The sequence below is a fragment of the Stigmatopora argus genome, chromosome 14, assembly GCF_051989625.1.
Source record: "Stigmatopora argus isolate UIUO_Sarg chromosome 14, RoL_Sarg_1.0, whole genome shotgun sequence".
NCBI classification, from domain to species: Eukaryota; Metazoa; Chordata; class Actinopteri; order Syngnathiformes; family Syngnathidae; genus Stigmatopora; species Stigmatopora argus.
Genome location: NC_135400.1, coordinates 5,783,661 through 5,804,230, shown reverse-complemented (window position 1 = coordinate 5,804,230; position 20,570 = coordinate 5,783,661). Strand labels below are relative to the sequence as shown.

The 20,570-nt window shown below is 36.6% G+C and overlaps 2 protein-coding genes across 2 annotated transcripts in view; one reads left to right on the top strand and one right to left on the bottom strand.

The window, feature by feature from the left end:
* LOC144088829 (parvalbumin-7-like) overlaps nt 1-1,081 on the top strand; it is a 40,709-nt gene extending 39,628 nt beyond the window's left edge. The window contains exon 5 of the mRNA XM_077619513.1: nt 558-1,081. Coding sequence (XP_077475639.1) covers nt 558-583 — 26 coding nt within the window. The 3' untranslated portion in view covers nt 584-1,081. The remainder of the gene's footprint in view (nt 1-557) is intronic.
* Nucleotides 345-16,454, bottom strand: LOC144088231 (BAR/IMD domain-containing adapter protein 2-like 2). The gene is made up of 14 exons (XM_077618552.1): nt 16,286-16,454; nt 16,047-16,122; nt 13,844-13,930; nt 12,594-12,655; nt 12,426-12,497; nt 12,253-12,327; nt 11,200-11,331; nt 8,853-8,948; nt 8,427-8,493; nt 7,912-8,116; nt 7,130-7,195; nt 5,636-5,819; nt 3,099-3,139; nt 345-2,887 (listed from the first exon to the last, which is right to left on the bottom strand). The coding sequence occupies exons 1-14, from the start codon at nt 16,337-16,339 to the stop codon at nt 2,809-2,811; spliced, it is 1,296 nt and encodes a 431-aa protein (XP_077474678.1). The 5' UTR covers nt 16,340-16,454; the 3' UTR covers nt 345-2,808.
* Between the last annotated feature and the right edge of the window lie 4,116 nt (nt 16,455-20,570).

The following is a 20,570-nucleotide window of genomic DNA, read 5'->3' as shown; positions in this document are numbered from 1 at the left end:
CACATTTGAAACAGACAACATTGGATGAAAAGTGACATCATTTATTGATTTACACTTCAAGAGATAAGCATTTGTTTGTATTGGTGTCAGGTATCATGTCATAATTATGACAGTCAATGAGAAGCATTCGAATAAAGTGTAAATAACCCACTACAACAATAATATATTACATTAAGAATGATACATAGAGAGATATACTAGAATGTTATGTAAGTGAAGTCATAGTATTCAAAATGTAGGAAAGCTTTCATCATGACTGACCTCTTTTCTTTTTGTGATCTTCTCTTAAAATATGAGGCTTGAAAATCACTCCTCTTTTTCACAGAAACTTAAAAACTGCTCACAGCTAATTCTCCAATATACTGAGGTGGTGTGTGATATAATTTATTGTAGTATACATACTTTGTTTCGTGGTAGTAGAAGTTGCCAGAAGTGTGTCAAATTCTAAATTTCTATGCCATTAGTGTTACTTGACATGAAAAGGCTCTACTGTAAATTGCATTTTTATAAAATGTTGATGCAATGACTCTCTGACTACTTTCACCCATCTCTTACAGAATTTACTGCCCTTGTGAAAGAATAGTCATCTGTGACGACCCACTCCAAAAAGCCTCCTCACCATCGTTACATCTTGCCCCCCTTCCCACATCCTTTTGACTGCATAATGAATATCCAGTACAAAAACACACATGCACAGACACATACAGTATATGATGCCCTACAGCCACATGCATTCATCCCATTTTATCCTTTTTATACAAAATGTACTTGTTTGCGCTTATGTTTAGATGATAAAAAAAAATGCCTGCAGGACTAGACCTTGCATTATAAAGCAAAGTAGATTCAGTGTGTGAAAAGATTCTGAGCAAGATAACCTATTTTCTCCTCCATGCATCATTCTCTTATTTATCTTTCTTATCATTAAGTTTCTCAGCCAGTATTCCCTGACCCTCTCAAATTAACATTCTATTCATCTAGCCACACATCCGCCAAGTAATGAGATGTATTATTGTCATGCTATAAGAAAGCGGTTAAGCTGTGAATGAAAATAAATATGAATAAAATTAAGGCAAAGCTTTGACTCTTCGACTCTTCTGTCATTTTACCCTCTTTTGATTTTTACCCTTTTTTTTCTCAGCCAGACCAACAAAAAAAAACATGACAGCAAGCTCATGAAGTCTAAAACGATGTAGTACTTCAAAGAGCTTGAGAAGGGCATCATATAAAAACAAAGCGGTAAGACTATCAAAAGCACCAGAGGTGTTGCGCTAATTTAAAAGAACCATACTTTGAAGCTATTAGCACAATTGGATTCACACTAAGGTTCAATTTGGGTTAAGTATCCCCAAAAGAAAAGCAAACAGGCAATGTGGGATCTTCTTTTGTAGGCCAATTTAACGCCTGAGTAAGTAAATGGATAGTCCAGTCTTATAGCAGCGAACAGCATTGAAACTGTTAGTTTTACATTGTTGCATCATGAGAAGACCACGAGAACAAAATATACAACAATACAAATGTTAAATGCCCTTTCAATAAACATCATTTATTGGGAAATTGTAACATTTCATTTATTTCCATTCTATTCTATTATTTCTCAATGGCTGCCAATGAGCTAATTCATTGTTATAATGCATTCCATTGGAAAATGTTGATGTAATTACTATTGCATATTCCACAGTTAAATACAGATATGTACAAATATTAAATATGCTGAATGAACGGTGAAGGTTTATTAAGTTCTGGACTGTTGCTAACATTAAAATTATCAATAACGCCATATCTGAGGTGTGGTGAGGAGTGTATAACATTTCATTTTCTTAATGACTAACTTGTTGCCATTGACTTTGATAGATGTCCACTCCATTTGAAATGGGGGGAGTGGCATCGAATCGAATAAACATACCTGCCGCTTCAAAAGAATTACACATCTACTTTGATGAACTCATATAAATGCACATTACTTTTATGACTGGACACCACATGATTGGAGGTAAATAATTTTATTCATTCATTTTCTGAACCACTTATCATTACAAGGGCCGCGGGATGTGCTGGAGCCTATCCCAGCTAACTACGGGCACCCTGAATTGATGGCCAGCCAATCGCAGGGCACAAGGGGACGGACAACGATTAAAACTCACACTCATACCTATGGGCAATTTAGAGTGTTCAATCAGCCTAGCCTGCATGTCTTTGGAATGTAGGAGGGAACCGGAGTACCCGGAGATAACCCACGCAGCCCGAGGAAGACATGCAATCTAGTCATCAGGATGATCGATGCAGGACCCCAGAACTGTGAAGCCAATGCGCTAACCACTCAGGCGCCGGGCTTCTGAGGTCTACCCACCATTTGTATAATATATAATATTATATAATATTATACATATTCCACTCTTAAATTCACATCCGCTGTTTCCCACAATGAAAGCACGCTATGCTAATGCAGGTTAACCATGCGATTTACTGAATATGGATTTTTTTTAGAAATTTGGGCTTCGTGGCCTATAGTCAGGAGCTCTGAAGTGCAGAAATTATGGTAATTATTAAAACTTGGTTGGAACAGTGGTGTTCTCCCTGCTAGCTCTACAGAGCTTATGCATTTCTGACAGAATGCCTTAGTTCACATTTCACTGTTCTAAAACTAAACAAAAATTGGAAATACACTTGCCATACATATTTAGGCATGTCAGAAATTGTAAAATGATTCGTTCAACAATGCTAACATAAAAACTGATTGTGGTTGGAACAAACTACATTAAGCATAGATAATTGTCAATCATAGAAAATTATTTTGTAAACACATTGACATCAGCGATAAAGTCGAGGCGCTGACCTGTCATTGGTGGATGTAGGCTTCAACTTAACTGTTGCAAATGGGTTAGTACCCCTTCAAGGTAAAGAAAAGAAATGAGAAATATTAACAAAATTAGAAGTATGGACCTTATTCCAATATGCAACATAATATTTTATGTAAAGATGAAGAATATATTATTAACATTGCCCTAAAGAAAATACATTCGGACTCCAGAACACATAGCAATATCAATGGTGATAAAGAACATTGAGACAACTTTTTAGTGTAAGTTTTTTTTACTAACCTCGGGAATAGTTCTGGTTTAGATGCGTGTGGTTGGGATCGCTGGATGGAAAAAGACACAAAAAAACGAGGAGAAATATAAATAGACAAGCGCAGGCAGACATGTTTGCAGTTATAAAATTGCATCCAAACCAGCTTTGATCATTGACCTCGCTACACTGCTTGTGCAAGAATTGCATGTTGAACACATGCATACACATTAAAGTCACTCAGACTAAAGAAAAAAATCCAAAAATGTTATATACTGCACACCATGCATCAATATCCACTGTTAAACCATTTTCAAAAATGATAAATAATGCATTTTTAGTACTATTTTACTAATATTTAGGCATTACCATATTTCTCGGACTATAAATCGCATCCTTGTATACGTTGCATTTTTTTAAAGCAAAAATCAAGAACAAATATACGTTAAAGTAACAATAATCTATTAAGTTTTTCCGATACAGCCTAAAAAAAACAGGCTGACGGTGATCAGAGAAAAAATATTTTTATGAGTCACACTTGAGCATTAGTCGCAGGCCCAGCCAAACTATGAAAAAAAAAACGCGATTGATAGTCCGGAAAAAATGATACTTGAATATAATTTAATTATCAAAGCGACACCACTGCACAAAAACTCTCTCACTCTACACAGTTAGCAGCTGGAGCTTCCACCCTGCATCCACCAGAATGAGGGATGAGGTGACATAGAGAACAGCACTTTGCCACAGTGCTAGACAGAGGGAACAATGAAAGCAAATAAACACAACAACAAAATAAACAATAGCTTTCTTTACACAACAGACTCAATTTAAGGATTGTACCAAACACAGACATTTAGCAGGATCTGTGCTATGCCGAGAAGAGGAAATGATGACATTTCTGCTGACTGAAACACCTACACAGAAGCACCTACCTACATTTAGAACCCAAATTATATAACTTAATAAAATGTCCTCACTTGCTTCACTTCACACAAAATCTTGGCTTCCAGAATGTTTGTGGTTTTCAAAATTAGAAATAATAGTAATTAAAAAAATATTAAATTGTTCTTTTGCTTTCAAGTGGATGATAAATCAGGAATAAGAAAGTCTACTTTCCTGCCATTGAAAGTGATACACATAAGATTGATTATAACTGCACAATTGTTAAAGATTGTTCTTGAAATACACAATAAAATAAAATATTAATGTGTATGATACAAATTAGCAACAACTAATCTGGTTTAAAAAAATAAAAATAAAAAGATTGAGGGCTTTGATCGGAAATGTCACTAATTCAAGACATTTGGCATCAAGGGGTTTTCTACAGTTCAGATTTAAAATACCTTTCATAGGGTCTGTTTGCCAGCATGTTATGTGAGCATTTAGTTTTGCTCTTCTCAGTTTGTTTGAGGAGAGCTTGTTTGTTTTCATTATTATCCAATCATATTGGACTGGCAAATTCCACATACAGAATACATTTAATGATCAGGATATTTGTTGAGGATGATATGTTGTAGTACCGATATTGTAAATGGCGATGCTTGATAACGTAATATCACTAAATAATGGTTCTTAATTCCAGATGACATACAGTATGTGGAATGTTTTTTACGGTGTCTAAAACTAAACCGGCTTATGCACCAAACTACAAAAACTGTATTTAAAGATATTTATTTTCTATTTCCTTATACTTGCTTCAGTTTGATTATAAGTCGCTCAATTAAAACAAAGTAAAATGCATTCATTCATTAGTTTTCTGAACCACTCATCCTCACAAGGGTCATGAGGGATGCTGAAGGTGGGGGGCACACTCAATTGGTGGCCAGCCAATCGCAGGGCACACGGAGACGGACAACTTAGGCCAGGGGTCTTCAGGCCGCGTTAACGTCAACTCGATTTCATGTGGGCCGGACCATTTTAGATATAATATTTAGATTTTTTTTAATAAATGGATTAAAAGAACTGGATTAAAAGCCCTGAATATTCAGTTTTTTATAGATCTAAAACAATCTTTATTCTAGATTTTTTTTAAATATATTTTTAGATTTAAAAAAGTCATTAAAAAATTACAATTATTGATTTAAAAGGGGGAAAATCAAGAAATGTAATATACATCTATACTCTTCATTTTAATTTTTATCGTAAAACAGAAAGTCGGCACTCATGATTTACTTTCCCGGGCCACACAAAATGATGCGGCGGGCCGCCACTTTGACCCATGTGACTTATAGGCAATTAAGAGTGTCCAACCACGGAAGCCCAGGAAGATCATGCAAACTCCACACAGTGAGGACCAACCTGGGATCGAACCCTCGATTAGAACTGTGAGACCGAAGCACTAACCGCATCCCCACCGGGCCACCCATGAAAAATCCAATTTAGTAACGTATTTTATTATTAGACCATTACAAATGTTTCTTAGTTTTTCTAATTAGTGAATTAAAGACGCAAAAGACGTTGCTTTCCTTCTACCGAGAGAAAGAAAAACATTTTGCGTGTGAAGTCATCCAAGATGAATTCCTTAGACTCCGTAATAATAATTTTTGTATTGCATTGTGTATTGTGATACCTTTTTCTCTGGATTGGACTCTGTTGTCTTGTTGGAAGAGCCGGTTTGCATTTGGGAGAACTTATTTGAAGACTGCCGCTGCAGAAGTGGAGGTGGCGGTGGAGGGGGCGATGGTGTGTTTGTTCCTGGTGCATCCATACGGCTACTCACGCTACTGTTGCTTCTTCCCCGGAGAGCAGAATTACTAAAAATACAAGCAAAATAGTTATTTCTGGACTATAAGTCACATTTTTTTTGTTTAGCTGAACCTGTAACTACTCATACATATGCACATAAATATATATATATATATATATATATATATATATATATATATATATATATATATATATATATATATATATATATATATGTATATATATATATATACTTAGAATGTTTGATTAAATGTACTGTTTCACCATGTTAGGGTTTGTGCTGCACCAATACAATTATTTGGCACCAGATAACAATTCTGACACTATGTGCTATCGGAATATTCTAATACTGTTGTGATTTGTATTATGTCAATTTGAAGGTAAAGTAATTGCTATCATGGCTTGGTCACATAGTGTGCCATTGTTCTAGACGTCCAATCTATTAGAAGTGGGAGGGCCACAATCCCGCTTAAAATGGATTGGCCGTCTACTCGTAATGAATTTATTTAAATTTAATACAAAAGGATGATTGGACGCTAGAAAATTGGATGTCAATCATTATCATGGAAAGGGCGACAAGTGTTTGTTCCTTTTTATGGCGCCATAGATGGCAGCCATAATGAGTAGGTAGACCATCAATTGGAAACTAGATATTTAATAGAATATATTGCAAAGCATGTTATTTGTCAGAACTCTCCCATACCAATGATGACATTTTAGTGCCTTATCAGTCCCAATATTGGCACAAGTTACAGTTCAATAGTGTGTTAGTGGTTGTTCATTTGGAAGTTAGAGACTGTGCCCTCAAAATTGCTTGATTTCTACAGTGTGCCTCCAGTTACCACAAATTCAATAAAGTATTAAGTCAACATTTGATGGGTGTCCACAGTAAATTAACTAAGTTTAATCTAAGATCGGTCATTCCTGAAGGCGCTGGGTCACCTAAATATATTTTAAGTCATTAATTCCAGCCCTGAATATTGGTCTACTATATCAATCGGGACAGCCTGGGGTAAAGCAGCACAATGATCTCTTAACTCTTTCAGTGATAATGATGATACGGGGGCTCACTCTAAGTAAGAACAATAGTTATAGCACTGAATGTATTGTGATATCCAGTCATGTGAAATTGCAATTGACTGATATGGACAGATCAAACTTGATACATCCAAATTATTTAAAAAAGGTAGTAATTCCCATTTGACAGAGGCTAATGAAGCGGAAATTATCTGGAGGGTGAGGACATAACATGAATTCTAAATGGAAACATTGCAATGATCAACAAAATCTGTTGCTGTTTTTAAACTACAGAATTTAACTTGTATTTTTTTCATCTCAATGTAGTTTACTTGTTTACCTCAAGTTAGCTTTTACAGGGAGGTCATCCACTTCTTCCACATAGGCGGCCGGAAACCATCCCTGACTGAAAATAAATCGACATTAGAGGAAAAACTTTGGTGTTGATGTTGTGACGGATGCTGGTAAAAACTGACTTGTTACATAATACATAAGATTCAAAATATTTTTTACACAACTGACTGTGATTTGATCACTCAAAGAGTTTTGAAATAGGATCAAATTAGGCAAAAAGATCTACGAATACAATCGAAGCTCATGCACCCAATGTTCCCTCTAATTTTTTGTTTGTCTGGGCAGAAAGACAACCACCCTGAGCACACTGAGTACCGGTGTGAGCAACATCATCATTGCTCGCTATGGGCACACACCAGTATCACACCTGCCATAAGCAGGTGTATGTCTCCTACACATATATGATTTAGTAATAATAAAATGTAATGATTAATATCTATGAATGGGCGCCCTGGCGGATGAGTGGTTTGCGCGTCGGCCTCAGCTAAAAAAAAATAAAAAAATAAAAAATTGGGATTTTATTTTGTGCGCTCCATATGATTTGCTGTGCGCAGAGAAGACGAGAGTAGCGCGCAGCTTAGAGGGAACATTGCATGCACCCCAACTTATGAGATATTTATGATATGAGCATTGTCATGAGAGAAAGTCTGTGAAATTAGGCAAGCAAATTTTAACGATCCGAGTGAAAATCAGAAAAGCATCTTTCTCGCCTGGTGTGCCCGAGTGCCTTGGCATTCCGCACACATTTCTTGACATACTTGTACTCACCGTGAATTGTTTCCAGCTATATGACCATATAACCATCCGTTTTTTGTCTGCTGGACTAGTACAGTGATCATTTCTCCCCTGGCAAAGTGCAACAAAGTTTGATTGGAGCCATCGGGTTGATGAGCCACACGGGCCCTCGTAGTTCTTCCTAAACCACCTGACGATTCAGCCGCAGAGCGATAGATGCTTCCTTGGGGAGACGGAGCTAGACAGAGAAAGAAATCAAGAACACTAGTGATACGTATCTATTGAAGCATCATAGCAAATATTACAGTTAATATCCTGGAGCTGTCAACATGGAGCATTAACATTTTCCATTCATTTTCCACATTTAGAAGAATTTTTTTGTTCCCCTTTCAAAAAGCTATTTGTCATTTTGATGGTTAAATGAAAGAAAATTATTTAACAACAATAGTTTGTGGAACTTTTGAAGAGACAGAAGAAGAATTAATATTTGGATATCTTAGCATGTATAAATTTCATTAAAGAATTATAACTTCCTCAAATGTTCATACGTCTTGATGGTATTTTTCCAAGAGGCTGCTCTTCTCTTTTCTTCCTGTTCTCTTGCCTGGTTTGTGCCTGCATAACCAACAACAACAAAATTCAAAGCATCACATTTCCTGAAAAATGCTCATTTCAGAACAAATTCAAAATCTGGCAAGATTCCTTTTGTTTTTATCAAACCATGCCGTCAGAGAATATCATCATGCCACACCTGCTGCAGGCTAAGACATCTCATTCCACCAGATGGCACTCTGGCAGTAAAAACATCCATTGCACTACTTCTCTTTTAACAGTGTAATGAGATACAAATCCATACAGATTTGATAAGGCTGTCTTCAAATCTATTCTAAGAAACAGAATCACGTCTGAAACATTATGTCCTTGTTTGATAAATTCTTTGAAGCTGACTTGCATCAATTTTGTAATGAACTCACGGGACTATCCAGGGTAGGCTGTATGGCATACGATCCCCTTGTGGCGTTTATCTCCTCTTTCCAGCAGTCAGCCTTGATTTGGAGGGAACCCCCATTCTACCACACAACACACACAACACCAGTATGAGAATAGTGGACGTACACCGTTGTATGAAGAACACTAGTGTCAACAGAGTTGACAAGTACTATAGCTTTGTAAAACATCGCCTCACCAACCTGGGAAGAGGGCAATTACAGCTAGTTTATTATCTTTGCCCTTTGAAGCATGAGCAGATTATTTGACTTGGAGATATAATTATACTTCGCCTGGCTACAAAGGAACTCTTTCAAACAAAAGAAAAGTAAAACAGTTCGTGCTTGCTTCTAATACGGTTGTCAGAAGTATGGGAACGTTTTGATACCAAAATGATATATGATTACTAAAGTACCGATACTCAGTTATTGATTTGCTTTTTGACTATTGCAGGTCACCAGAAACATGTTGGCATGGGGTAAATTTGATTTGATACTAATCTTGATTGTAATGAAGGTTGTTTTTGCATTTTCATTGATAACAAATTGCCCGACATCCAATTAATTTTGACTGGGAGTTGCGAATGAACATCTGCAATTTATTTTAGGTCACTTCCTTGTTAATTAACTAACCACTCGCGCCACCGGGCCACCTGGACTCAACATTCATTCATTCATTCATTCATTCATTCATTCATTCATTCATTCATTCATTCATTCATTCATTCATTCATTCATTCATTCATTCATTCATTCATTCATTCATTCATTCATTCATTCATTCATTCATTCATTCATTCATTCATTCATTCATTCATTCATTCATTCATTCATTCATTCATTCATTCATTCATTCATTCATTCATTCATTCATTCATTCATTCATTCATTCATTCATTCATTCATTCATTCATTCATTCATTCATTCCTCTCAGTTTTGATAAACTGGACGTCTATCTTTGTCAGTCAATGCAGTAACTGTGAATAAATTGATTTTTTTCATTAGTTCACAAGGAAATATAAATGTGGTTAGTTCCCTGTTGGGTACACAGGGTGTAGACCACGGTACACGGTCGATTGGTCGCCGGTCTTTTGGTCGCCGATCTTTTGGTCGCCGGTCTTTTGGTCACCCGGAAGGTTATTGATGATTACCATTTAAATTGTTGCTCAAATTCCCTAAATACAAACTGTGAATTACTATTTAGTCATACTTAATGCCCTAGTAATTATTAGGCTAAAGAAAAGCTCCAAATTTCCCGGACTTTTATTGTTTTTTGTTGGAGAACTTGTTAAGACCCTGACTGACGTAGCTTCTTAAAGAGACAACGCATGTACATACAAACTCTTATACACTCACACGTCGGCTCAGTAAAACTGCTCGTGGCCATTGTTGGCTTTTATTGATGGGTAGACCGTGTTGTTTTACCTTGTTTTGTCGCCGGTCTTTTGGTCGTCGGTCTTTTGGTCACCGGTCCTTTGGTCGCCCGTTGTCGCGGTCCGGGCGACCAAAAGACCGCGACCAAAAGACCGGCGACCAATCGACCGCACACGGTAGACAACATGTCTACCACATGTCAAATCTGGCCCGCCGCATCATTTTGTGTGGCCCGGGAAAGTAAATCATGAGTGCCGACTTTCTATTTTAGGATCAAATTAAAATGAAGAGTATAGATGTATATTAAGTTTTCTGATTTTCCCCCTTTTAAATCAATAATTGTAATTTTTTAATCAATTTTGTCTGTGTTTTTAGTTCAAAAATCATTTTGTAAAATCTAAAAATATTTTTAAAAAGCTAAAATAAACATTGTTTTAGATCTATAAAAAATAATATTCAGGGCTTTTAATCCAGTTCTTTTAATCCCGTTATAAAAAAAATCTAAATATTATATCTAAAATGGTCCGGCCCACGTGAAATCAAGTTGACGTCAAAGCGGCCCGCGAACCAACGCGAGTCTGACACCCTTGGTGTAGACGTTTCCAATACGTCAGGTTTCGTCATCCGTTTGACTGGCTGTGAATAGATGAAAGAAAGAGGAGGAAGTCGAAACAGGCAGCCTTTGCTCCATCCGGGCTAAAGATGCTGAATCTTTATTATCTTCTAATCCCTTGTTCTGTTCTTGACCCTCATTATAAAATAGTAACATTTCCCTCACAAAGACTAATAGTAGCTGACACAATCATTAGTCATGATTGAGAATTCTCTTTCTAGCGTGTCCCTGTTATAGTCTTCCTGATCATTACTGTAATGAGTTACATGATTTTCTCAAGTCATTCTGTACCAGCTGTCAATAACCCCAAAGTACAAGCCATGAAATACAGTAAGGAAAATGTGTACCTTATTCATGAGGTGGGAAATGGACTGGATGAGACCACAGTGTTTTTCAGCCAGAAAGCGATACCTTCTCTCTTCCTCTTTTAGAGCTTCACTATGACTTTCCCGAAGGAACTGTAAATCCTCAGCACCATCCTGAGTGTGGGCATAGTTGATAGTGTAAATAATGTATTCCTCTTGCACCCAGACCAAAACATTGGAAGACATTTAATGAATTATTCATTCATTTTCCGTACCGCTTATCCTGACATGGGTCGTGGGGGGTACTGGAGCCTATCCCAGCCAACTATGGGCACAAGGAGACGGATTCACGCTCACACCCAGGGGTCAATTTAGAACAGGGGTAGGGAACCTATGGCTCGGGAGCCACATGTGGCTCTTTTGATGGGTGCATCTGGCTCTTTGCTAACCTGTGAGCTAAAATATGGAAATCGCTGTTGATAGAACTGAGATATTACATTTAGAACTGCTTTAATCTTCTTCTTTTTTTGCTTTAATCTTCATTTTTTTGCAGTAGACTCTTCTGGAATGCACCCTCTCATTGATTAGCAACAGCATAAGAATCTTTTAAAAAATATTCAGTTTTTTCCACTTTAAAAGTGGTGAAATTACCCCCAAAAAATTGAAAAGGCACTCGTTTACATGTATGTATTTTGACTTTTAAATTTGTAGTACGGCTCACAAGGAATAACATTTGAAAATATGAATTGTGTGTGGCTCTCTTCGTCAAAAAAGGTTCCCGACCCCTGATTTAGAGTGTTCAACCAGCCTGGTGTGCATTTTTTGGGGGATCTGGAAGGAAGCCGGAATACCTATACCTGAATCATTGCCAACCATCCAAGTGAAAATGGATTGGAATATTGCCATCAATGGGAGGCAAGGAGTTAAAAGAACGGTATCACACTTATAATGTTTTGATGCTATGATGTAATCCCACGTCATGTCTGTAAATCGGACTTTTTCAAAATATCGGCCAGAAAAATCACAATTTTATTTTTTTCTGTAGACGATAAACACATTCTAAACACATCATATGGTGTTGAACGGGTTACAAACCTGGTTAGCATGACGATCTAGCCGTCTGTCCATTGCTGCTCCATGGACACTCATCTCATACTTTTTTCTACTACCCTGTGAGACAAAAAAAATCAACCAAACATATCAATTGAATCACTATCCCAAAACAAAAAGAGACTTCTCAATATATTATTTAAACATCTTTCACTCACTGATATGTAGTCTTTGTCTAGCCGAATATTACCATCCATCTCCTGAAGAATATCTTCAGTGAACCAGTGGAACTGTTACATATACATACACAGTGCAGGTAAACTCTCGTGTGTAATCTCTCAAGATCCATATATATATATATATATATAAATAAACTTCGAACTTACCATTTCCTCAAGCTCCAAGGTAAGTTTCTTTTGGCTCTCAGCAATCTGAATCAAAACATCTCCTTGCAGATGAGTACAGATGAGTAGAGTAGCAAATTAGAAAACAAAGGAATAACATTTAACTTTTATTATTATTATTATTAATGTTAATATTACTATTATTATTATTGTTATTATTATTATTATTATATTTTATTTATTTGTTTGAGGACTGGTGAAGTACAGTGTAGTATAGTGCAGTGCAGTGCAATAGTACAGTACAGCAATGTTTCCCAACCCTTTCTGAGCTGTGGCACACTTTTTGCATAAAATACATCTCAATGCACCATATGAACATTTAAAACTATGTCGCCTAAATTAACAATATGAAGTCGTTCTCATTAAAGTATTTTCAAAAGGAATCAAATATACCCCAAAGATCATTCCAGAATTTAATTTTTCACACTGACCTAATCACTAATAGTTGATGGTTGATGGTTATAGTTCCGGTTGTTCAGAGACTGCAGCCATCAACTTAAAGCAGTGTTTCGCAATGCTTTTCTGTTGCGCCCCCCCAATAGAAAAATTAAATGCCCCCGCAACTAAAAAACAGTAGTTTTATAGAAAATTCTAAGCCACTGCTATCCACCGAGTGAATGTGGAATGACACTTTATATTCTAGTGTGGCAAAAAGTATGTTTCTTAAGTCAAAAGCTCCCAGCCATCATTTTGCGGCGCCGTAGGGGGGCCTGCCCCACTATTATAGAAGCAGTGATTTAAAGTAATGTTTTTTATGTCATAATTTTTTATATTATAATATATATATATATATATATATATATATATATATGTTATATATGTATATATATATATATATATATATATATTTATATATATATATATAATATACTATATATTTTAATGTATTTATTTATATATATGTTTACTGCCTGCCATTATCTATTATACATGACCTCATGCGAGCATCTGATACCCTACACTCCTAGATAAATGATAAACATACTCAAATGTTGACTTCTGTTGTCATGGATACACTCATGTCAAAAGGTTTGTTTATAAAACCATTGTAGACGAAAGTATGAAATTGGGGTCAATTGTACCCAGTGACTAGCATATCATTTACTATCTCTTGGCTACCTATGCTCTTTTGAAATCTATGCTCAATAAAATATACACATAATCTTTAGACTTTACCAGGTTTCACCAGTGAAGCCTATTGAACTGAAGTTTGCAATAAGCTTCCACTTTACCTATTGAACGTGAGGAGAGGCTGTGGAAAGCCTGCTCGCCCATCTGGGAAAGTGCAGTGAAGTAAGCCTCGCTTTTAACAGCCAGAGCTAAAAAACAAAAAAACAAAAAAAACATGATAAGTTACATTTTCTGGCATAGGCAAAAGTCAGAAAGTAGAGAAATTAAACACAACAACATTGTTGATTTACATGCATCTAGTAATTGCAATGCGGTAAAAGTTCATCCATTTTCCATTCCGCTTATCCCCTCTAGGGTCGTTGGTATGCTGGTGCCTATCCCAGCCCAGCAGGTGGGGAACAGCCTGAATTCGTTTCCAGCCAATCACAGGGCATAAGGAGATGGATACATTCAAAGTTTAGTGATATTAAAGGAGCAAATGTTTGATGGAATGAAAGGTTTTCCAATTTCTTTTTTGACCCATTGGCTGCTATTTATCGCACTAGATGTCCAATTCATTTTGACTTGGAGGGGCAAATGAACAAAACCAACCAATGATCGCCCTACCCAAGATGGCCGAGAGCTATGCGTGTCCAATCATCCTTCTGCAATGAATTTCAAAGAGATTATCATTTTGGACGTCTATGAATTAAGCAGTGTGTGACCAAGCCATAATAGCAAGAGAGTACTATGCACGGATGAGTATTTTTTTTTAAATCACTAGTTGACCTCAAATCCATTTGAAGCATTTGTTTATCCATTGTTGGGTCATTGTTCATTCATTTTTTTTAATAAATTAACCAACTCACATGTTCCTCATATATACTAGGTTATCAATAGATTAGAAAGATTCTACCAAGGCAGTCTTTCTTGTTTTGGGCTTCGAAAACTGTGTTCTATATGTTCTATGTCCTCAATATAAATGTATTGACTAGGAGAGAGCTCACAGAATCCTGTAGCTGCACATCTGTTTTGAGACTACAAGGGAAAAAAACTACATTCATCTCCTGCGTTTATTTTCTTACTAGATGTTTTTGTGTATTTCCTGAATTACCCTGACACCCTCCCACTTCAAATGAAATGGATTGTCTAGCACTGTCAAAGGCAGCCAATAAGGTTGAAAATAACATTTGTACTTACCGTGGGCAAGACGCACCCTTTCATCAAATACTTTATCACCAGTAGACATCAATTAACTTCAACTTGATTGGATGGTGGCTAGTGCCACCATTGGCAAAGAATAACTTAAGGCTTTTCTTACTAAGCCATGATAACAATTACTTTCCAGCAAAGTGAGTATGCACTAGTTTAGTATGAACAGAAAAGAAAGTATGTTTGTTAATAAAATGTGGTATTGGTAAAGTATTAGCATCGGTCGATTCCACACAGCTGGATATCAGAATCAATATTGGGAGCCAAAAAATTGTATCGCACAATACTATACTTATTTTTATAAAAAGTAAAGAAAATCTTGGCTGAAAGCAGGTACCACACTTCATACCGTAGACCACAGACGGATTAATCAATCGATACATGGAATAATAAACTCTACATTTGGTTCGCATAGCCTTACTTACAGACACCAACATGTTGAAATCTCTTGGCGTCCACTGAACATTGTATTTTCTCATTTAGACAGATTTACAGCTGTCTATCTCAAGTAGAAAAAAAAGGAAATATTATAAAAAAGGGAAGTAAAACTAGATAGATATGATATCATGAACATACACACCCTCTTGCATTATTGGATGTGACAGTTTTGAGAATAAACCAAACGCATTACACTAATGTTAAATGCGACCATTTAAAGTGCCTCTGTTTGGCCCTAAATTAAGTTCAGATTTAAATTTTAACATGTTAGGACATTGATGGCAGAAAGCCTTTTTAAATGATAACTTACTAAATAAAAACCTGGTCACATTTCTTTATAAAACAACAATAATATGTCAACACTTTATGTATACTGAAAAATATCATACCTTCTAAATGCAACAACCCTCCAATCTAAATTAAAATAAACAATGCAAATTTCTGCTTTCCTTGGATACAAACCTGCATCAACAAACACTACAATAGTCCTCCCTACAAAATTGGACTTTGGAATGAGGTTTCATAAAACAGCCGGCTGACGTTTTACGTTTGTTTAGTTTACGGCACTAATACACAAAGGTGTGTGAATGGCACACAAAAGGACATGGGAAATAAATGTTTCTCATTATTATTTTTTTCCTCTCTCACATTTATTCTATTTTGCCTCTGTCTCACCTTGGAAAGCTCGGGCATAACTATGCCCCAGTGATACAAGATTTTGCAGGCCGGGGTTGAACTCATCCATCAAGCTCTGTTAGTAAAACAAGACACGTTAAAAGCAAATTATTTTTGTGCTCCGGATTTGTTCATTACAAATCACAGATACGATATTAGTACAATGCAGAATTACATAACTCGTATTTTTCAAATTGAACTGCTTTCCTGCTAAAAGTACCACATATTTTTTCACTTACTGAATAAATCCCCAAGGTTGATCGATGTAGCTGCTCCCTGTGCATCGTAGACATGTTAATATCCTCCCTCGTGTAACTGTCAATGAAACTCAATGATAATGTCCAGGTCTTAACTCATCCAGGTATCAGAGTTGTATGAATTAGACTGAAAAAAACCCAGACGAGGCTGCTAGGCTCTTGTTAATAGACTCGGTTGTGACTTGAACCCTCTGCAGTAAATAATTAAACACGGCCCGGCCATAAAACACAGCAGTATATCCTGTAAACATTGACTTAGTATTTGTTTGCTGACATTAAAACTGAAATAGGCAATGTTTGTTAATTTATAATACATATGTGTTCTGTGTTGTAACCTTTAAAATCTTTTTAAGGTAGTTATGATATTTAGATTGTTGTGTGTGACTTCACTGTTGTAATAGACTAAAAAATGCAGAGGCGTCTTATTGCATGATTGGGGAATTTGCTTGAAAGTGGGAAAAAGTGCAATGGCAGATAAATGAATAGTTTAAAAAGATAATATTTAGAAGATTTGTTATAATGGAGCTAATGTAACACTATGTTTGCGCGTATTCTATGTGATTTATTGGTAAAACAACTCAATTAAATGTTCAGTAGACTACTGGTAATGATGGAGATCTACCCATTTTGTGTAAGCAATGATGTTCTTGGTACATGTGCTACTGTGTTAATTAAAATTTACAAAAGAAAAAAGGGACAAGAGTCATTTTTTATCTGTCCTGTTTTGCTGCTTAGACACAGAGAATGGTAATCTGCCTGTTGTTATAAGATACAAAATTTTAATGTGCCACTTGAGGGTTTGATGCATGACATATAATTTTATATTAGTTAATTAATCTTCCATTCCGCGTATCCACACATGGATCGTTGGGGGTCCTGGAGCCTATCCAGCCAACCACAGGCACCTTTGGGGGGGACACCTAAATTGATGCCAGCCACTGGGCCGGGCAGAAGAAAATGGACAACTACAATAACACCGCCACCAAGTGGGAATCGAGCCAAGACTGCATGCCCTGAGGTCAGGCAGAAAAACCGTATCACCACCGGGTGTCTATTTTAGTTGACTTTAATATATAGTATGTGTTTGATTATGTCTCACATTATATTGTTTAGATACTGTGTGCTTTGCATTCCAGTAACAGTATAAAGATAAATGTGTGTGAATAGATGAACTCGCAAACAATGTTATTATTAGGACAAATCTTATCATCTATCATTTTTCTCTCTTTTATTTATGTGTTGTATTGATGTGTTTCACTCAACAGTGGAAATGAAGATGGAAAATGTGGAAACTTTGATTGCCAAATTTATTATTTATTGTTTAATATATTATGATCCATGGCAGTAAGACTAGGGTAGCAGTTATTAACTTGTGCTCTAGATGGCATTGAAAACCCACAGAATACGTGAGAATAATGTTAACTCTTTTACAGCCATTGAGGCTGATATACTATGTCATTCCAATCGTGTATATTTTCATTCTTCTGCTGCGAATTTAAACGAATTCGTCAATAGTTTATAAGTAGTAGGCGCCCAAGCCATTTGTTCAAACGTATAGGACGTCTATGGCTGTTTATGTCAGCCAGTGAGTTAAACTGCATAATATAGTAATAAAAAATGCTCCCTCATATCCTTTCAGGTTGATGGGATTTATGGATTATGGATTATAGGAAGTATGTACATGCTACGTTGTTTGTTTTTAAAAAATAATTATGTAACAAATATTATTGCTCTCCACATAAAAATAAAATGTGTTCATTCATGTTCCGTACAAACTATTCTCACAAAGTTCATGCGGGTGCTGGAGCCAATCACAGCCAATTTTGGCCAGTAGAACCCTGAATTGGTTGCCAGCCAATCGCAGGGCACAAGAAGACACACTGAGACAAACAACCATTCACCCTCACACCCATACCAAATTGCTATTTAGAGTGTTCAAACAACCTACCATGCATGCTTTGAGGAGGTAGGGAGAAACCAGAATGCCCAGAGAAAACCCACACACAGGCAAACTCCATATATGATGGTCAGGAGCCACCAGGGATTGAACCCTCAATCTCAGAACTGTGAGGCGGATTTGCTAATCCACTGTTCTGCCATATTGAGATAGCAATATAATGTAATTTTATTCTAATACCTCACACAAGAATACATGAAAAGAATATGTAAATAGTTTGTAAATGACAGGCAATGTCATTTTATCCGTGATAGAGTATACTCAGTCATCTTGTAACTATTCTAGCATTGCTAGGACAGGGAAATACATTTTCCGCTACAGACATTTCCCCTTCTACTCCATCTTAAAGAAGACTCTGTGCAGGCAATTGGAGAGGTCTTTGCTTAAATGCCCCAGAGAAGGAACACCACAATCGTCTTACTCGGGCAAATACAGTTCCTGTTTTAAGTTATATCTGTCTCGTTAACTCATGTTGTCACTTGTCAAATCATTGATTTGGATGATTCGGACTTCGTTGTGTGTGTGTGGGGGGTGTGTTTCTCACAAATATTAAATTGTTTTGGCACTGGGTTTTGTGTGGGCATCTGTGCAATATAATAAACCTCACTGATGGCACCAGGTCTGAATCGTGCAGCAGGCACAGAAACCCACTAGCCACCATCAGGGTCATCATTCTATCATCTCTATTGCTTTGGAGCTGATCCAATAGGAACCTTGAGACTGAGTTATAGCATGTCCCTGTACAGTATACATGCCTGTAATGTGCTGCTGAGCTACAAATTATTAAGACATTGTGGTGCTGGGGGTGTAATACAGATATATTTAGGAAGACTTCCTGCAGGGAAACCATTAACCGTGGTGAGGCAAAACAACACTCTCCCTGGAATAAAAAAAAGCAAGGGCATATGTAGTTCCGTATGCTGGACACATTTTCAATTTCTCCAACTAGCAAGGTGATTTGCAACCCATGGTTGTTACTGTGACCTACAACGTAGCATCCCATGAGTCAAAAATTATTTCATGGATGGAGACACTGAACTAAGGGCAAATAAAGTGCCTTTAGATGGCATTGTTCTGTTAAATAAAAAAAGAAAAAAACATTGTATTGGACACGTACAGAGTAATTCCAATTGTAAACTATATAGCTTGCTGAATGAAATCTGCCTAGCAACAAGTGGCAGAGCTCAGCTGTAGGAAATTCAGAACAACTCTATCGGTTAATACCTTGCAGTTAGATTGTTGAAGTTTCACAATGAATATTTAATAGGTTGTGCTGTTTGAATGTTTTGGGAAAACTAATATTAACTCCCTTTTTTGGCTGGTAGCCAGTTCTACGTGTACCCCACCTTTTGCCCATAGTTAGGTGGGATAGGTTCTAGCACCCCACGTCCCTCGTTGAAATATCCAGTACAGAAAATTACTTAAAGAATGGATGAATGTTAACAAATTTACTGCCATTAAAAATCATTGACATATAATAGACAGGGCAAAGCAAAATAAAATCATTTGTTTACCACAAATCAACATAGAGCATGTCAAAGTACATCACGTGATATAAAAGCAAGGCAAAGTTAAAAATCCCAATAAAATAATACATTTAAGTTTTACTAAATCTGGAAGATAGAGACAAAAACATTTAAAAAAAAGAACATCTTCTAAAAAAAAAGTTAGGGTTGACCCTACTTTGCGATTTTTCGATTATCGTGGCCATGTCTGGTCTACATTAACCGCAATATTCGAGGGATTACTGTAGCGTTTTTAGCCCTGATGTAAAAGACCCAAGTTTTGATCAAATGCATGCCCTGTGATCTCCAGGCAATCCATTTGAACTGGGATGTTTCGCATTGAGAAATCGTGTTTCACTGCCATTTACTGCAAGCGCGGGGTTTGTTGTTGGGTTTTCAGGAAAGAACTAACAAAAAGAGAGAGAGAAAACACCACTGAATGCACATTTCCTCCTGACTACCAAGAAAAAAATGATGTCCAATCACATTTATTTTGAAATTCCCCAATCTATGTGAAGTGATTGGAATACTGCAAAAAATTGTATCATTGGAAAGCTTAAATATATGGAGCACAAAAGAAGTTAATGCGATTGGATGCACTGGGTGGGAGATATTTAGGTATTTACGTTTAAAAATGTACTCTACAGAGGACAAATTTGAACTTCTACTGGTAGTCAGGAGGATATAAGAATTAGCGGTGCATAAAAATTGCTCTCCTCATTTTGCTATGCTGGTGCATATTGTCAAAATAGTGAGGACATGCGCGTTGTGCACATGAACGGAGGCGGTCTAAAGAGTAGCACAT